Source organism: Macrobrachium nipponense, chromosome 44 (assembly GCF_015104395.2).
Source record: "Macrobrachium nipponense isolate FS-2020 chromosome 44, ASM1510439v2, whole genome shotgun sequence".
In the NCBI taxonomy this organism is placed as follows: domain Eukaryota; kingdom Metazoa; phylum Arthropoda; class Malacostraca; order Decapoda; family Palaemonidae; genus Macrobrachium; species Macrobrachium nipponense.
Window position 1 is genome coordinate 52,276,282 of NC_087221.1, and position 19,566 is coordinate 52,295,847.

General features: G+C 34.5%; 1 protein-coding gene across 1 annotated transcript in view; it reads right to left on the reverse strand.

Moving 5' to 3' along the window:
* The window catches only part of LOC135204004 (uncharacterized), a 43,440-nt gene continuing 23,874 nt past the window's right edge, over window positions 1-19,566 (reverse strand). The window contains exon 11 of the mRNA XM_064233927.1: window positions 1-6,949. Within this exon, the coding sequence (XP_064089997.1) occupies window positions 6,488-6,949 (462 nt within the window). The 3' untranslated portion in view covers window positions 1-6,487. The remainder of the gene's footprint in view (window positions 6,950-19,566) is intronic.

The window sequence follows — 19,566 nt, forward strand, 5'->3', positions numbered from 1 at the left end:
TATATATATATATACAAATATACATATATATATCCTTAATCTAGCTGTTACAAATACAAAGCACCTTATTGCAACATGAACTTCGAGAAAAGCAACTGCAAAAATAAAACTGGAGACAGACTTCAAAGGAGGAACTTAAGACTAGTTTATCATTACACAATATCTCAAAAATTTAAAACTAACAATTCTGCAAACAAAAGTGCTATTGTTGGTTGTCTGCCGTTTTGAATGTCATAAGTAAAAAAAAAATCATTACTATTATCATTTTTCATATACTGTGACCATTTTACCCAAGGCTCACTGTTCTTCTAAGCATAAACGAACCTACAACCTACAAAAAACAACACCTCTTGTACAGTCATTCATGCATCAAGGCCGTAAAGTAATTTGCCAGAACTACACTTTACTTCAAAACAAATAGTGACACTTGATAAGGTAAACACTGTCTACTATAACAATCAAAATTCAAGTAAACTAATTCATTAACTTTCGATAAACATTAGAATGACTAATACCTGAAATTTTTTTTAGTTTTATTCTCTTACAACTACTGACATCCACATGAGAAATGAAACTATTTGATAAGTTCGAAATAAATTCATGGTAGTGCTACACTTTGCACTATCATAGAGTGATTCTCCTGCTAAAATGAAGAATCAAGTGTCACATTAAAGACCGTATGTAAATGTTACTCTCTTAAATTTCAGTTGTGACTCTTTACAAAAAAACACATACTCTATGTCGAAACTGTCCAGTCAAAATACCCCTGGGTGTTCTCTCAGGATCTTGTCTTAGGCGGGCATAAAACAGGGTACAGCTGCCTATTCCCATTTACTGTATAACCAAGTCACGGAAGAACTATGTTTCTAACTAAACACGTTATATTTGTACAACTGGTAACTTAGCTGCAAATTACCTTTGATCTTGAAAGGCCTATGAACATGTATGAGCAATTTGAATTCCTGAAATTCATATGCCATCTCGTACATCTGAGCTCTAAAGGAAAAATTTATTTCAAATTACAGTGTGCACTGCATGGAACACTATAGACGGTGCAACATCTCTTCAGCACCAGAAGCAAAGCTTTCTGTCTATTATTTTAACCATTTCTCTTTTGCATTTTCTTATTTACCTGTCGTACTTAACCTAACTCCAAATCTCCCATTCCATTTCTGAAAGATCATTCAGACAGTCCTGTGAGAACACATGCCCAGCTCAGTGGTTTTGTTGAACTACTTAATAACACTCTGGCAATAACTGTATATTTTAAACATATACATCAAAATCAAAGGTATTTAATTATAAGTTTGATGAGACCACTGATTCATGTAGTTCAGCATAAAGAATCCTAACGTTTATACCCTTTAGAATGTAATTCAGAAGTAGTATCTTGAGAGGGGAAAGGATTTTACTGATATACAATAATGTAAGCAAGCAGGAAATCAAGGCTTCCCAAAGCAAAAGTAGCTTTAAAATATTTACTATGACTGAATACCACAATCTCTTACCATTCATCTGAGAACATCAATTCAACCAGAATTCATGGGATTTTGTAAAAACAATACCATGGGGAACTACATAATAAGAACAGGTACTTACTTTCAATAGGCCAACCCTTTGCAGTCTAAATATGAGACTGGTTTGATTCAACTCACGTTACCCAGTAGCTGATTGTAAATGCTATATGCATTTACAACTTCTGAAATTGGTTGACCAAAAACTCTGCAAACATGATAATTGTTTTTACAGAGTTGAAGAATTCCCAAACTGATGCTACTGCTGTTATTTTAATAACTCCCAAGTCCATGCTACTGTTAGCTTCACTGAAGGTAAATCCAACCTACTAAAAAATTTCTCTCTATATATTGCAAAGCAAACATCAATAATGGAGTACATGAACATTACAATATCAGTGACTTAGTGTCAAAGATTTATCATTTAACTGTCACTTAAAAAAAAAAAAGTCATAGTATTGTATTGGATTTCCTAAATTTCCAGGCTGGAATTTAATGGCAGGCATAAATTAACGGTTTGACAGCATGTCCTATCATTTTTATAACCAAGTACCCAAGAAAAACTAAAATAATTCTTCCCACTCCATCATTTATTCTTTACAGTTGGTTTTATTTGATGCTACATGAAGTAAGCCCTACACAATGAAACATGAGACCAAAGATGATGTAAATAAAATTTTGGAGTAAACACTACGAATTCTTAAATCCTCAATTAAATGTCTCATAAAATGACTGCGGCACAAATATCCAGTAATGTATTCATAAACTATATTAGCTAATAAAACCCTTCTCAGCCTTACTTAAAGCATAAACCCAGTAATCATTTATGATTTTTTTTTTAACTGTATTTAACTACACTAACAAATTCTCTAACACAGCAGAATGCACAATAAAACAACAAATTCAACGTAAGAAAAATTTAAAACTAAATGCTATAAAAAAAAAGCAGGAATTCACTGCTCAATATAAATAACAATCTAATTATATTTATGTAGTTCTTATGAGAGGTATCTTTAAGACCATAACCTCATCCTCTTCACTGTTTATGGGAAGACTTAACCTTGGCACCTTCAAATAACTGAGTAAAAGTACTAAAACTATTCTAATTAAGAAAAAGGAGAAACTTTCATTACAAATCCACATACGTACACAAATGACAAGATACCATTTACTATTGCTGTCAAATAATTCTTACTTTAGGCAAAATGAATTCAGATAAAACTGAATGGATAAACAACAAAAATGACCTTAATATGTAAAACTTCATTTACAAATGCTAAGGACAATTACAGGAAACATAAACTAACTCCAAATTTTAAAAGTTGAGTAATTTTAGCATTTATAAAGCAGTCTACAGTTTTCTTTCATCCTCTACAAGACTTCACTTGAATAACTTCTGTTTACAGAATCATAAGTCTACAGCCACTGAAAATTTCTCCAAGAGATACTAATTAAAATAGACTGTAGTGCACACTCAACGTCAGTCCTTCAAAAACTAAGTCTAGCCTCTCAAAAACACATGGTTTGCATAGGATGCATGACTTGCTTTTACCCATACTACTATTTTATCATATCAAAGTTTTAGTAACCTTATTAACAAATACTGTATTTAACAGCATATTGTTAAACAGCACACAACATTCAATTGCATTTCACCTGGCAAAGTAAGTTCTAGAAATCGAGTGTATGCAGCTGTTTTTATATCATCCACACTATTTCATGACACACCTGAACGTACCCCTACCAATCATAACTTTCAGTCTCAAACATTAATCCTAAAACCAAGGTCACAATCAGATCCCCAATTGTTATTTCAGGAAAAGGAGAATGACCATACAGGAGCCCAGGATATTTTCTTGAAGTTCTGACACCACAACCACTTTGGGGATACACTACATTACCAAAACAAAGTATATTTCAATATTACAATATACTCTCATCATATGAGCTTAGTCATATGATGAGAGTATATTGCCTGTTCAGGCTATGAATTAAAAATAAGCACATGCAAGGTTCAAAATCCTGTACTCCCAAACTAAAATTCTTTTGTTATATATCAATAAAAAGATTATGATAAAGTTGGATGCTATTAGCAAATACTGAAACTTAAGCTTCAGGGCAAGACTTGAGAACACCTATAATTAAAACAATATTACTAAACTAAGATCGTATATACTTCAAGTACATTCACATAAATGATTTGACCCCTCCAACAAAAATACAAAAAGAAAATACAATTAAACTGCACAATAGACAACCAGATGAAAATAACAGGTAAATAGGAGTCAACACAAGAAAGAACTACAAAGCAGTTAAATAAAAACAAAACAGCAATAGGAAGAGCCAATACAAAAAACTATAACATAACAACATAAAAAGGGACATTTCCCATGAGTGTATACAGAGCTATATTATTGCTTTCTACCTTTTACTTTTCATCTGTTCCTTTAGGTCTTCCTACCTACCTTCCCGTCTTTACCTTCACCTTGTTCAAATGCTCTGCACTCGTAGGAATCCTGGCAAACCCTATGAGTTTCTAGAAGTGATATTCAACCATTTGATTAAATTAATAAAAAAAAACATCACCTCATACATGAACTGGCTTTTGTTGTTATAAAATGCCAAAAGTTAAATGTCATACATGATGCATAAATACAGCAAAGTTCGTCACTGTAAAGTTGTTGTTAAAATCAGCATAAAAGCTCTGGCAACCATTTTATACATATATAATATCCCATTCCAACTAATGAATCTTGCAAAAAATAGTTCTGCAATTTACTACAATCCTATAACAGGAGCTAATATTGGTATATGTGCATAGTACTGTGCTGCTGAACATTGGTTGCATTCAGTGAAACATCTTCTGTAATGAAAACATTTAGAAAACTCTTCAAGTCAGTACTGTAATGTATACAGTACAGGCAACCATGGCAGTTTCTACAATTTCACTTTTTTTTTTTTTTAGTTTTGAATTATACTGTCCAATACTGCAGTTGTTTTCAGGCCAAAGTTATTTCTATGTATTGCACATAACTTACTAGTTATGTATTGCAAGGCAGTAATTTAATATGTTAGATACAGCATGAATTGAGCAAGACACCTGAAATATGACTTTACTTTTGACATAAATAATTAGCAGCCAGTAATTGGTGAATCATTATTATCAATCATTAAATTATTGTTATAATTATCAACCACTAATTTTGGTGCTAATGTATTATTACAATATTATCATAGCTTAAATTGGTATGCTAAGAAAACACTAGGTAGGATATGTGCAAGTGTTTATCTTCTAAACTTGTCAATAAAGTAACTCTTTCAATATTTCAAATTTAAAATCTTAAAAAAAAAAAAAATTTAGATACATAATAAATCTTTATGAAAAACATAAGGCAGCGATCCTTAACCTGGTCATGTGCATCTCCAAATGTGTTTGGATTGGTGCTTGCACAGCCAACTGCTTCAGCATACAGGATATAATGTAATGACCTGTCTTGATAGCCATTATAAATGTCAACATAACTACAACACACATACATGAAGTTCTAGTCTTTTGCTTCATGTCACTGGTGCTTTTTTAATGTTTTATATATCTTACCAAATACTATTCTGTATGAAATTCAGATTTTATTCTAACAACCATTTACTTTTATATTTCTACCTAAAAGGTACTGTGAACTGTTTTCATTTACTAAAATACTATATTAGTGCTTCATATTGAAACTTCCCTTTTTCACAAATTTTCCATTAATAATCAATGCAAAAGCTGGTAAACCCAATGAAAGCCATACAAGGCCAAAATCAGATTAATCGGGGTTAGATTAGCAAGGTTTTGTGGTATGTTATAAATTCTGTACACTATACAATTCAGTAACATTCGTGTGTATAGCAAGTACGTACTGAACTCTACATAACTGTACATACTATATCATTATACAGCTGGGAATGAAGCCTGTTTACTCACACCAAACATGGGAGTTGCATAAGGAATCTGCAAGCTATGATATGGAGTTTTCAGTTCCATTATAACCTTATGGAATTGCCATTGTATAACTTGTCCACTGTAAGCAACCTGCAATATGCACACATTTTCTATGATGCCGAGAATACAATCTAACTTGGAATTTACCATACATATGTTAGTGAGAATATTTATCTTGTTTACAGTGTACTGGTCCAATAACATAGAACTAAGTTAAACTTGATAATCTGAAAACTAAAAATGAGATCCGCAATTACATTTTTTCAAGAAGTTCAAAGGTTTCTAGAATAAAAGTTGCAACTGTTTAATTACAAAAATTACTCTTTAAAACAGTTGTTACAAACATTGTAGACATGTATAATTCAGTGGTAATGAGAATGTAATCCATTTTTTAAAGCTCATTTTACTGATTTCATCATTCTTGCAATGGGAAAACAGTTAGTCATGAATACATTTTAAATTTTTCCTTTTGACAATGGAGTTTCTAATTATACTGGACATGAAAATTATACTATACTTTATAAAATGGTTACCAAAATCAATTACAGGCCTTGATTTTTACCTGAAAAAATGGCACTCTACACTTTTTCTCAACACCTAGTGATCTAAATTGACATTGCAAAGGGAAGCTTTGCCAGACCTGTGATTTTAAAAATTCATCATTTTTTTTATCTCAATATTAAGATAATGTTGATCTACACAAAGCTTGTAGTTCATATGGGTTGTAAAGAAAAAACCCAATATAAAAGACCCTACATCAAATTAAAAAATTGCAATGAAAAATCAGCACTAAAACACTGAATGCAAATTCCACCTTCAATTAAATTGAAATAATTTTCAAAATATAAAGTTTTAAAGTTAATAAAATGCTTACATTCTAGCAAGAAAACATTGAACATCCCTTCCACACTGCCTCTGTCAATAGTTTCAGTTTAAATCTCTGGTCATAGAACCACACTACAATGAATCACCACTGGATGTCATACTTATGCTATAATGAACTATCACATTTTGTTTCGCCATCTAATGACTTTACAAAATAAGAGATCAGTGTCTTTTGTACATACTTGTGACTATCATGTGAGTGCAACTTCTTTTTCTTGCATGTTGTACCAGAGCTTGGCTGGTCAAAAGTAACATCTGTAGAATTGTTAATTTCTTCTTCACTCCTCACATCTTGTTCTAAATTCAACAACTCTCTTTTTGGAGTCTTATAGTCTAGACTTAATTTCTTTCTTGTTTTGGATCCTTTTGTTCTACTTCTAATGTTTGTATGAGATGAGGTACCAGATGGCAGAGGCACCACCTTTAGCGATTCCAAGCCACTGCCATCCTGAAATGGCTGGGATGAGGTACCAGCACCAAAAGAGCTACTCTCATTAGCCATGATGTTATCTTGGTAGGATGTAATACTTTCCTCAAGTGGACGTTTTCCAGTTCCAGGATATATTTCCTGGAAATATTTATAAATTATCATAACATACACTGTATAAAGATGGAAAAAAAAAAGGTAAAGGGGACAACTGAAATTCCAGGTTCAGAAATTGTAGTGTCAAGGATAAAATCATTTTGGTATTGTAAACAGCAATCATAAATTCTCTAGTCTAGTATCATTAAGAACACTAGGGGAAAAAAATGGCAGCAGTTTGCAGGTGTTAAAAATAACAAACATTATTGAACAAATACTTCTGCAACCTTATGCACTGGAGGAAGGCAATCAAAATACCTTTACTCTTTACATTACCTGAAAATGCAAGCAAAAACAAATTTCATATCAATAGTTGCCAACTTCAGAAGAGGCAAGTATGGAGAGCTAGAGGATACTGGCAAAACAGCAAACTGAAAGAAATGCCAATCTCTAAAAAAATATAAATGATGAACCTATGAATTTTCATTCTTTTCATTAAATAGTACATATTTCTGAGAATTAACTATAGATGTGTCAGCAGAGTTAAGAAAGAGATGGGGGAGGCCGAGTGTATTAATGAAGAAACAACTTGAAATGATGGTAAACCCATGCTCTGATCACTCAGGAATAGGTGTCTGAATATTAATGTCCTTTCATCAGCCCAAGCTTTTTCATCAACCAGTGCTCTCTACAATCTCTAGAGCACGCACAATGCATGGCAATGTTTTCTGCAAAGAATTTTCCTCACATTAGCACTCTAACATGAATTTGCCTTCTTTGAGGCCGTGGATACAGAATTGCAGTGGTCATCTCATTCTTCCTCATATTACTTCATCAAACATATGGGACCAAAGTTTTTACTAAAACCACTGTCTGCTTGAAATTCAATTAAGTCTGTCTTCATCTAACTTTACCCAAGATTTTCTGGAAAATCCTATGCATCTCCACTTTGCTACTTCCATATCTACTGTTGTTCTCACCAACTGTTCCTAATCCTTTCTCACAATGTCGTAACCATTTCAATCTTTGAGATCTTTTCATATTCCCCCAAAAATTCCTATTCAGGCAATATGATTAATGGGGCTATAATGAATAAATGGTGTTAATACGAAGTGTGTTTTTCAGTACAAATCCAGCAGTTAATCTAAGTTCCCTCATCATTTCCCCTAAATATCACAAGAAAAACGAGTGAAGCAAAGTATCTTCAATGGTATAAGTTAGTGACAGGGATTTTTTTCTACATAATATAAAGGCACAATATAATCAATGTTCTGTTGTAAAACATTATATTTAATGTACTTCCACGCATTATCATAAATTCCACATGTATGGACATTCAATAATTTAACCTGAAAAAGTCTCATCATCAAATAATTACAGGCTACCCCTGTGACAATACAGCTTTGAGCTTGGTGAGCTGGTTGAAATAAATACAAAAATCATTATAGACTGCTGAGTTTACATTATTAACTTCACTGGGGCTGGACAAGCAGATTTGTTCTGTTCTTACATCAGTTACTATTCACTTTCTAAAAACTTGCTCAAATTTTGAAGACTGGATAAACTGAAAATGTTAAAGATTAAGACTGGGATTTTGACAAAGGAAAAAAGGGATTTTGACAAAGAAAAATTCTATTTCTGGGTGAGGACCTGTGTCGCCCAGTGAAATGTTCCTTATAGCACTCATTTCTAAGTATAAATAATTGCTAAATATACAAGAGAAAAAGCCATATGGAATGCCAGGGTTACTACCCCCGGCTCTCTCACCCTCATAGGGCGCTGGTATAGTATCTGGGGCAAGAAGAAGCCACTACCAGAGGTCCTCTGCCAATTAGATATCTCCTTTCTCAAATTCCCCTGCTCTAGAGAGGAGCCGTTACAACGGCCATCTACCGCCCGCTACTGCTACTACTATCGCCCTACCCGATCATTCCTGAAATACGCACGCAAGCTTGGGCCAGCTCGGGGTGAGGAAAGAAGAGGGGGATGGGTTCACTGGGCGACACAGGTCCTCACCCAGAAATAGATTTTTCCTTTGTCAAAATCCCTTTTCTGGGCTCGACCTGTGTCGCCCAGTGAAATAGTAACAGAGAATTGGCCACACAAGCTTGGCAAATAGTGTAAACAAATTTTTTTTATATATATATATATTTTTTATATGCAATTATTTTGGAAATAAGAAAAGCTACAACCTTCAAATATTTTTCGTTTTATTCTACATGAAATTGCGCACATTTTCATATATAAAACTCTATGAAATGCCTAATATGAAACGGAGCAAATATTCCGAGAATGGGACGTACGCATTTCGGAGATTTGTGGCGGAGAATCCGCGCGCGGAGTGAAGGAAATTTTATTTTTTCAAATTCACTATAAATCTAAATATTGTGCTAGAGACTTTGAATTTGTTTCAAGATGAAGATAAATGACTGAATATTACTAGACTGTAAGATTTTTAGCTTAAAATTGTGTTTTTCGACCATTTCGGTAGAGTCAAAGTTGACCGAACGTGGTTTTTTTCTATTTATCGTGATTTATATGCAAATATTTCGAAAATGAGAAAAGCTACAACCTTCAATTATTTTTAGTTGTATTCTACATGAAATTGCGCACATTTTCATATATAAAACTTTATGTAACGGCTAATTTAAAATGGTGCAAACATTACCACAATCGCACGTATGATTTTTTCGGGAGTTACCGCGTGGACGTAAAGGAAAATGTTATTTTTTTCATAAATTCACCATAAATTGAAATATTGTGCTAGAGACTTGAAATTTGTTGCAAAATGAAGGTAAATGCTTGAATATTACTAGAATATAAGCGTTTTTAGCTTACAATTGCGTTTTTTGACCATTTCGGTAGAGTCAAAGTTGACCGAAGGTTAAAATTTTGGCAATTATCGTTATTTATATGAAAATACAGGCGGTCCCCAGGTTACGACGGGTCCGGCTTACGACGTTCCGAGGTTACGACGCTTTTTCTTAAATATTCATTGAAAAATCCGCCCAGGGTTACGACGCTTGTTCCGAGGTTACGACGCTGACGCTTCCAAAGCTCCGAGTTTACGACGCTTTTAAAAAACACATATTATGATAAGATAAGAATCCTTTATAGTTTAGCACAGTTTCTCTCTCTCTCTCTCTTTGTATTTTCCAAGAAAATAATCACTATAATTTTCTCTCTCTCTCTCTCTCTCTCTCTCTCTCTCTCTATACTACAAAGATGTATGTTTTTTTAGTATGATAAATAAATGATTTACTATTTTCAAATATTAATATTAATTTATACAGCAATAATATCAATTCATTAAAGAAAATACCATAGTGAATTAGTAAGATTTTAGCTTATATTTAAAAAATTATCGAAGAATGAAGGAAATCCCAGTCTTCTCTGTTGAAGGAAATCCCAGTCTTCTCTGTAACCTTTCCAGGTACTAAAACTGTCAGATATATATCATGTTCTGTGACAGCCAAAAGGGGGAAGAGCTGGGGGAGAGCTGCAGTGTTGCAATCAGTGGTCCTGACATTTTCCCCCCCCCTCTCTCTCTCTCTCTCTCTCTCTCATTTACCGAGACTCGAGATTTTTTATGTACTTGTACTATTTGTTTTTAATACTTTCAAATAATAATAATAATAATAATAATAATAATAATAATAATAATAATAATAATAATAATAATAACTGTAATTACAAAATTCATATGTGATAGTATTTTAAAGAAATACAATACGTACTAATCTATCCATGTCACTTTTAATTAAGGTTAACTCTCTCTCTCTCTCTCTCTCTCTCTCTCTTTTGCCACACAAGATAATAATGAGTCATAGTGGTAACGCCCTCCCTCTCTTTCGCTGGAAGCGTTATAAACAAAGAGAGATAAACACTCTCTCTCTCTCTCTCTCTTTACTGAGATGAAAGAATTTTTATGGTACTAGTATGTAAAATGTTTATTGATAATTTCAGTTATTTAATAATAATAATAATAATAATAAAACTTTAATTACAAAATTCATAATGGTCGTATTTTAAAGAGATGAAAATTACCTTTCCATTTCACTTGTAAGGATAATTCCTCTTTCTTACTGAGATGAGAGAATTTTTATGGTAGATGCACGTGTTTATTATATTTTCAAATAATAATAATAATAATAATAATAATAGAAGTAGTAATAATACGATAAATAATTTCAAAAGAAAATTCTTCCCTTTGTCTTTTTCTGTATCAATTTCCCCACCTCAACTCAGTGACACTCAAGCTAACAATGCCATACAATGGTCAACGAATTTATGGTTTTATTTATGTAATCTCTCTCTCTCTCTCTTACTGAGATGAGATCATTTTCATGGACGTGTATGTAATAAGTTTATCATTAATATTTTCCAATAATAATACTATAAGTACAAAATTCATATCTGAGTATTTTAAATACAATAATCATTCCATTTCTCTCTTTTAAACAACTCTCTCTCTCTCTCTCTCTCTCTCTCTCTCTCTCTCTCTCTCTCTCTCTCTCTCTCTCTCTCTCTCTCTCTCTCCACAAGATACTTGTCATACATTTGGTGTTTCTATTTCTTCCTTTTATCTCTCTCGCTCTCAGCAAAAGAATCGATAGACAGACAAACATAATTGCACAGTCCTCTCAGTAGTAGCCATCTTGCTTGGTGAGACGTACCCGCGTGAAGTCAGATTAATCAACAGATATCACAAGTTTAACATACGACTAGAATTTGAGAAATATCTAGAAGTGTTCGTGAACTATCGGTGATAAGATTAGTGTGAAAATAGTAGGATAAAGCGTCTTCTAAGTTAGTTTATCAAGTGTAATACTATAAATCAGAACAAGATGGCAGGAAGTTCCAACTGCGGGAAGAGGTGGCGTAATTTGGCGTGTTTAGCAGATTCGCAATACGATGAGGTAGCAGGAAGGGAACTGGCATTTCTCATCTATGAAATCAGCAACAGTCCTAACCAAAAGATACAAAAGCATTCATAGATATATTAGAAGGATATAATCCTTCAAACTGGAACAAATCTAATGAAAACATCTTGAAAATAATTGAAGAAGTTCCAAATAAAATCCAAGTGGTCAAGAGACTCATAAAGAAAATATACATAAACCAACATATTCCGACAAAGAAAATGAATAAGGTGAATCTTGTGAATATCCTAATTGATGCATTAGGAAAAAGAATGCCAAAAGCATGCAAACTGTGTAAGGTTTGGTATAGCATAGTCAATCCACAAAACCTAATCAGAAAATGTGCTGCATGCAACATTCCGACCCATCCACAGTGTGCTGAGGTAATACAAGATTTGAGAAAAGATACAAGAATTTTTTGTTCAACATGTCTATCATGGATAGACAATGTTATTAAATCAAGATTGAATGTACAAATAGTTGAGGATGAAGAAGAAGAGGAAGAGGAAGAAGAAGAAGAAAAAGAAGAAGAGGAAAACGGAAGAGAAGTAAACAAAAATGAAATGACAGAAAAAAATAAGGAAAACAAAGAACAAGATAAAAGTATGGATGCAGAGATACTCATTGATACTACATATGAGGCAATAAAGCAGCATACCTACGAAGAAATAAATTACGATATGACAACAGAAAAGCAAATCCCGAAGAGGCTCTACCCAGATCTATACAATGACGGGAAAAGAGGAAAAAAAAGACAAGAAAGAAAAAATCTGCAACCTTTTGAAAAGAGGGAATTGCAGATTTGGAGAAAGATGTTACTACAAACATCCTAAGATATCAAAAACTATGAAATATATGGTAAATGTGCATACTTAGATGGATATGGGGATGATTGCAGAGATCTGCATCCAAAAATATGTAAAAACCTAAAAGAAGGAAAAGGATGTAAGTTCGACAAAAAATGCAAATATATGCACCCTGTAGCCCATGAATCATAATCAAATAAATAACCAACCAAGTAATAAAATCCAAAATAAGAAAGAAACAAATAAAGAGAGAAATCAAGAATATCAGGTAAAAGAGAAAAGCAAACCACCAATGAGATATGCAGAGGTGTCAGCAAAAAATTTCAAAGCATCAGCTCCGAAATTCTACTCAAGAGATAATAACTGTATTTATTATGCAAGAGGATATTGCAGAAACGGAGAAAATTGCAGATTCAGACACAAAATGAATAATTATGATGAAGGAAGATCAAATATTATGGAAAAGTTGGATTTTTTAATGTCAGAATTTCTGGAAATGAAAAAAAGAACAACATACCAGAACAGGAAAGAGACATGGGAAAATCCTTATTACTACCAGTATTAAATGAAGGAGAAAACACGCAAACCATCATAGTGATGAATGCGCAGGGTTTAGTTACGAGTAACTCAAAAAGAAAAATAGAGTACTTAGAAGAACTAACCCAAAATGAAAAGAAAAATAGATATAATGAATATAAGTGAAACCTGGTATTCCCAAGAGACTGGAATGATGATCAAATAAAAGGGTTCCAAACTTATAGATCAGATAGAAAAAATAGGAATCAAGGGGGAACCGCAATATATGGGAAAGACAAAAAACAAGGAAAAATATATGAGAAATATAGTAACTCAGAATGTGAACTAATAGCGGTAGAATTTGAATCTGAAAAATTGATGAACATAGTAATATATAGACCTCCTAATACTAAAGAGTTTGACTTAATAATTGAAAAATTGGATGATATATGTAGAAATCACAAGGACTGGACTATTCTCCTATCTGGTGACTTCAACTTTCCTTTCGTAGAATGGAAAGAACGAATAGGAGATTGTGGTTGTACTTATACATATAAAAAAGAGAGTAATAGTAGTGCAGAAGATAAGAGGCAATTTGAAAAGCTATTAGATATGCTACTAGAATCCAACATTCAACAAATAAATCACCTGCCAACAAGAAAGGAAAATACTTTAGACCTAGTATTTGTGAACGAGATGAATTATGTTAAAGAAATAATAGTTTATAATGCGAGTATTTCAGACCATAAGTCATAGAATTAAACAGTCATTCCAAAGCAAGTGAAAATAGAGATAAGCAAGAAATGAAAAAGTGGGAAGGATATGGAAAATACAACTTCTACAGTAAAAATATAAAATGGTCAGAAATTAATGAAGAATTAAACAAAGATTGGGATAACATTTTCGTAAGTGATGACATAAGGGTAAATACGGAGATATTATATAAAATATTGGAGAAAATAGTGGAAAATATATACCGAAGAAGAAAAGTAAACATCATTCATGCATACCAAGAGACAGAAGGATCTTGTTCCAGAAAATCAGAAAGTGGAAAAAAGGTCTTGCAAAAGAAAAAAATGCATGGAAAGTTATAGAACTAAAAAGTAAGATAGAAATGCAGACAAAAGATTATACAATCAAAAGAAAATGAAAAACGGGACTTGGAAGAAAAAACCCTATTAAATATTATCCAGCAAAACCCCAAACTATTATACTCATATGCGAAGAAGATGAATAAAAGAAGAATAGAATAGGCCCTCTGAGAATTGAAGGGAGATTAACGAATGAAAAAAGGAAATTTGCAACATACTGGCAGAACGATATAAGAGAGAATTCACCCCTAGAATAGATAATGAAGATAATGATATAGAAGTAAGGGATGAAAATAGTGAATATTTAGCTGACATAGATATTAATGAAGCTGATATTGTGCAGGCTATTAATGAAATTAAAAATGGAGCTGCTGCAGGGCCTGATGGAATTCCTGCTATTTTGTTAAAGAAAGTAGTTCATTCTATCGCAAAGCCACTTGCAATATTATTAAGACAAAGTGTAGATACAGGCAAGATTTATGATGAGCACAAATTAGCATATATTACCCCTACTTTCAAAAGTGGATCAAGACTAGAGGCAAGTAATTATAGGCCTGTGAGTCTAACATCACATATTATGAAAGTGTATGAAAGGGTAATGAAGAAAAATATTATGAAACATTTAATAAAAAATAATTTGTTTAATAAAGGACAACATGTTTCGTACCCGGAAAAAGTACACAAACCCAACTGTTAGTCCACCGTGAGAACATATTCAAAAATATGAAAAGCGGAAATGAAACAGATGTGGTTTATTTAGACTTTGCAAAAGCTTTTGATAAAGTAGACCATAATATATTAGCGAAGAAAATTAGAAAACACAATATCGTGGATAAAGTAGGAAGATGGTTAAAAGAATTTTTACACAACAGAAAACAGATAGTTATTGCAAACGACGAGAAATCGGATGAAGCCAAGGTAATATCCGGTGTGCCGCAAGGTACGGTGTTAGCTGCAATACTGTTTGTTATTATGATTGAAGACATAGACAATAATGTTAAGGATTCGGTAGTGAGTAGTTTCGCAGATGACACTAGAATAAGTAGAGAAATTACTTGTGATGAAGATAGGAAACGCTCTACAAAGAGACCTTAACAAGTATATGATTGGGCAGAGGTAAATAGGATGGTATTTAACTCTGATAAATTTGAATCAATAAATTATGGAGACAGAGAAAGAAAGCTATATGCATATAAGGGACCTAATAATGAGACCATCACAAATAAGGAAGCAGTTAAAGACCTTGGTGTGATGATGAATAGGAACATGTTATGCAATGATCAAATAGCAACTCTGTTGGCAAAATGTAAAGCAAAAATGGGAATGTTGTTACGGCACTTCAAAACAAGAAAAGCTGAACACATGATTATGCTTTATAAAACATATGTTCGTAGTCCACTTGAATATTGCAATATGATATGGTACCCACACTATCAAAAGGATATTGCACAAATAGAGAGTGTACAAAGGTCCTTTACAGCTAGAATAGAAGAAGTTAAGGACCTAGACTACTGGGAAAGACTACAATTCTTAAAATTATATAGTCTAGAAAGGAGAAGAGAACGCTACATGATAATTCAGGCCTGGAAACAGATCGAAGGAATAGCAGAAAATATCATGGAACTAAAATATCAGAAAGAGCAAGCAGAGGTAGATTAATAGTGCCCAAAACTATACCAGGAAAAAAATAAGGAAAGCACAGGACATTAATCCACTACGCACAGCATCGATAATGCAGCGTCTATTCAATGCGTTGCCAGCTCATCTGAGGAATATATCAGGAGTGAGCGTAGATGTGTTTAAGAATAAGCTCGACAAATATCTAAACTGCATCCCAGACCATCCAAGATTGGAAGATGCAAAATATACCGGAAGATGTACTAGCAACTCTCTGGTAGACATTAGAGGTGCCTCACACTGAGGGACCTGGGGCAACCCGAACAAGATGTAAGGTCTGTAAGGTCTCTCTTCTCTGGAGAAATATATGTATTTATGGGAGGGGGAAAAAGTTGCCTACAGACGTTCATTTCAATCTATTGAAACCTAAGGAGTTCTCTCTCTCTCCTCTCTCTCTCTCTCTCTCTCTCTCGTCTCTCTATCTCTCTGTCTCTCGTCTCTCTCTCTCTCTCTCTCTTGTATTTTAATGAAAATATACAGTAATTTGTGAATACACAGTGTTGCACATGAAAAAGTAAATTAGTGATAATTTTAGAGATACGGCCCTAAGAAAAATTGCAAATTAGTAGTGAAATTTTCCCTGTGGACATGTTTTCAAGAACGTCGTTCCGGCTTACGACGATTTTTCGGGTTACGACGCGTCTTAAGAACGGAACCCCCGTCGTAACCCGGGGACCGCCTGTATCTCAAAACTGATAAAAGCTACAACCATGGGTTGTTTCTAGTTGTATTGTGCATGAAATTGCGCACATTTCCATATATAAAACTTTATATAACGGCTAATTTTAAAATGGTGCAAACATTACCACAATCGCATGTACGATTTTTTTTGGAAGTTACCGCGTGGACGTAAGGAAAAAGTTTTTACATAAATTCACCATAAATTGAAATATTGTGCTAGAGAATTCCAATTAGTTGCAAAATTAAGGTATTGAATATTACTAAAATATAAGAGTTTTACCTTACAATTGCGTTTTTCGACCATTTCGGTAGAGTCAAAGTTGACCGAAGGTTGAAATTTTGGCAATTATCGTTATTTATATGAAAATATCTCAAAACTGATAAAAGCTACAATCATGAGTATTTTATTGTTGTATTCTACATAAAAATGCGCACATTTTCATATATGATACTTCATGTAACGGCTAATTTACAATGGTACAAAAATTTTGTCAAAGTGACAAAATAATTTCCGAGATGTGTCACAGATACTTTTTAGTGCGGCAAGAAAGAAATTCGCGCTTGCGCGCCTGCCTAACGATTGTAAACAAAACAACACCTTGATCCGTGAACTCCCAGCATCCCCCAAGGCACGTGATTCAAGAGTTTTCGGCTGGTAGGCCTAAAATTATTTTTCCGCGAATTTTTAAAAAAACTTTTGTATGTCGACGTAAAATACATCCAGTCAGCACCCGAGACAAAAAATGTCGACGTAAAATACGTCCAGTCGGCAGTAAAGGGTTAATATTACGACATCACAATAACAAATATAAAACTGTACAAAATTCTGGTATGACCAAGAATATACCACCACCAAGGAGTACAATAGTTAATATATACAAAACAATCTTAATAAACTATGTACAATACAGGAGTGGGTTGATATTCAATCCAGTCCAGGGCAAAAGGTAAAAAATAACTAGGCTGTATCAGGGGGGGACAATGTTCCCTGCTGCCACTGTCAAATATTTAAGGGCCTCTTAAAGATTTTAGATAGTGGCGTTTAAATACTGTCGGAGATTTCCAACCCGTATATTTTTTAAGGTCATCGAAGTTCATATGATGAAAATAATTAACTTTGATAACCACTGCCCGGATACCATGTACCTGGGGAACTGAATCCGGGTAGGCTTGTTTAATGAAATAAAGTATTTGTTGTCTGATGGCCTTCAGGGAAATGGTTCCACCATTCTCTCTAATAAATAGGGGGCCCGAAGACTTTTTAGAAGTTCTGTCCAGATAGGCTTTCAACGTATTTACAGGGCATAGAGACAGATCTTGTGGAAGAGGGACAATCTTCCACGGAGACCACCTGTTCTGTGGGTCTTCGTTCTTTGCCAAGAATTTTCGTGGGGAGAGCAGAACTTCTCCAGACGGGAGGAAATCAATATGGTTTGGTTCTCTGGAGAGAGCCGAGAGTTCAGATATTCTGGCTCCTAACGCCAGACTCACTAAGAATAATGTTTTCCTGAGAAGGGTTATATATGAGCATGATTCGTTATCAGTGTCTGAAGCTAGCCTGAGTACGTCATTTAAAAACCAGGAGACCGTGTGAGGATGGTCTACCGGTCTCAGCCTAGCACAAGCTCTCAGGATAGATGAGAAGTACGAATCTGTTAAATCAATGTTAAAGCCAAACTGAAATATCTTTCTCAAGGCGGATTTAGTTGTAGTAACGGTACTAGCTGCTAGACCTTTTACAATCAAAGTTCTAAGAAATGAAACTGCCAGATTCGTAGTCATTGTCTGAACCTCGAGTCTTTTAGAAAGGTGGCTAACTTCCTCACTGCCGAATCATACTGCCGTAGCGTCGATTCTCTTTTGTCTGACTCTAGGAACAAAGTGTTTAGTGGGTCAAAATTGGCATCCTTTTGTGCCGCAAACTTCATGAAGTCCATAAAGTTAGGGCATTCTGAATTGTTGAGGAAGCTGACACAGTCCGCATTTGTACTACTTGAGTCAGCCTCGGGTTGGGAATCCGCTTGGGACGGAGTCTCAACTCTACTAGAAGAGGAAACCAATTGATCTTTGGCCAGTTGGGTGCTACCACAGCTATCTGTCCTTTGAAAGATCTGAGTTTGTTTAGAACTTTCATTAAGAGGTTTATTGGTGGAAATAGGTAAAACGTCAATTGTTCCAGTCTATGGACATCGCATCTGTGGCGTGAGCCAGAGGGTCCAAATTGGGACCCACATAACACAGTAGTTTGTGGTTGGATTCCGTGGCAAACAGGTCTACTTGATGGCCCGGAATTAGTCAGCAAATCCAATTGAATGACCTTATGTCCAGGGACCATTCTGACTCCAGAGTTGTTCTGGACAGTGCGTCCGCGATAACATTCCGTACTCCTGCCAGGTGAGTGGCTGACAGATGCCAATGGTATTTCGCTGCTAGCGAAAAGATTGCTATCATCACTTGGTTTATGTGGCTCAACTTGGAACCTCCTCTGTTTATGCTGTGAACTATTACTGCACTGTCCAAGACTAGTCTGATGTGAATATTTCTGGCCGGAGTTAGTCGTTTCAGGGTCAGAAATACGGCCATGGCTTCTAGTACATTGATATGGGAGCTGCCGGAATGCTATCGACCATGTCCTTTGAACCTTCTTGTACTGAGAATAGCCCCCCAAACCGCTTAGTGAGGCGTCAGTGTGGACTATTAAAGACGGCGGAGGGAATCGTATCGGCACCGACTTTGCCAGGCTCAAGACTTTCGTCCATGGACGAAGTCTCTTCCATAATATCGGCGGGATCCGGGAGATTTTGTCTCTGAGCCTCCTGTTGGCTCTTGTCCGCCATACCCGGTTGATGTCCTTCAGTTTGGCTTTCAACAGAACGTCTGTTACTGAAGCAAACTGAAGTGAACCTAAGACTCTTTCTTGGGTCCTCCGAGACGCCTGCTTGTTCTTGAGGAATAGTCTCGTACCTTTC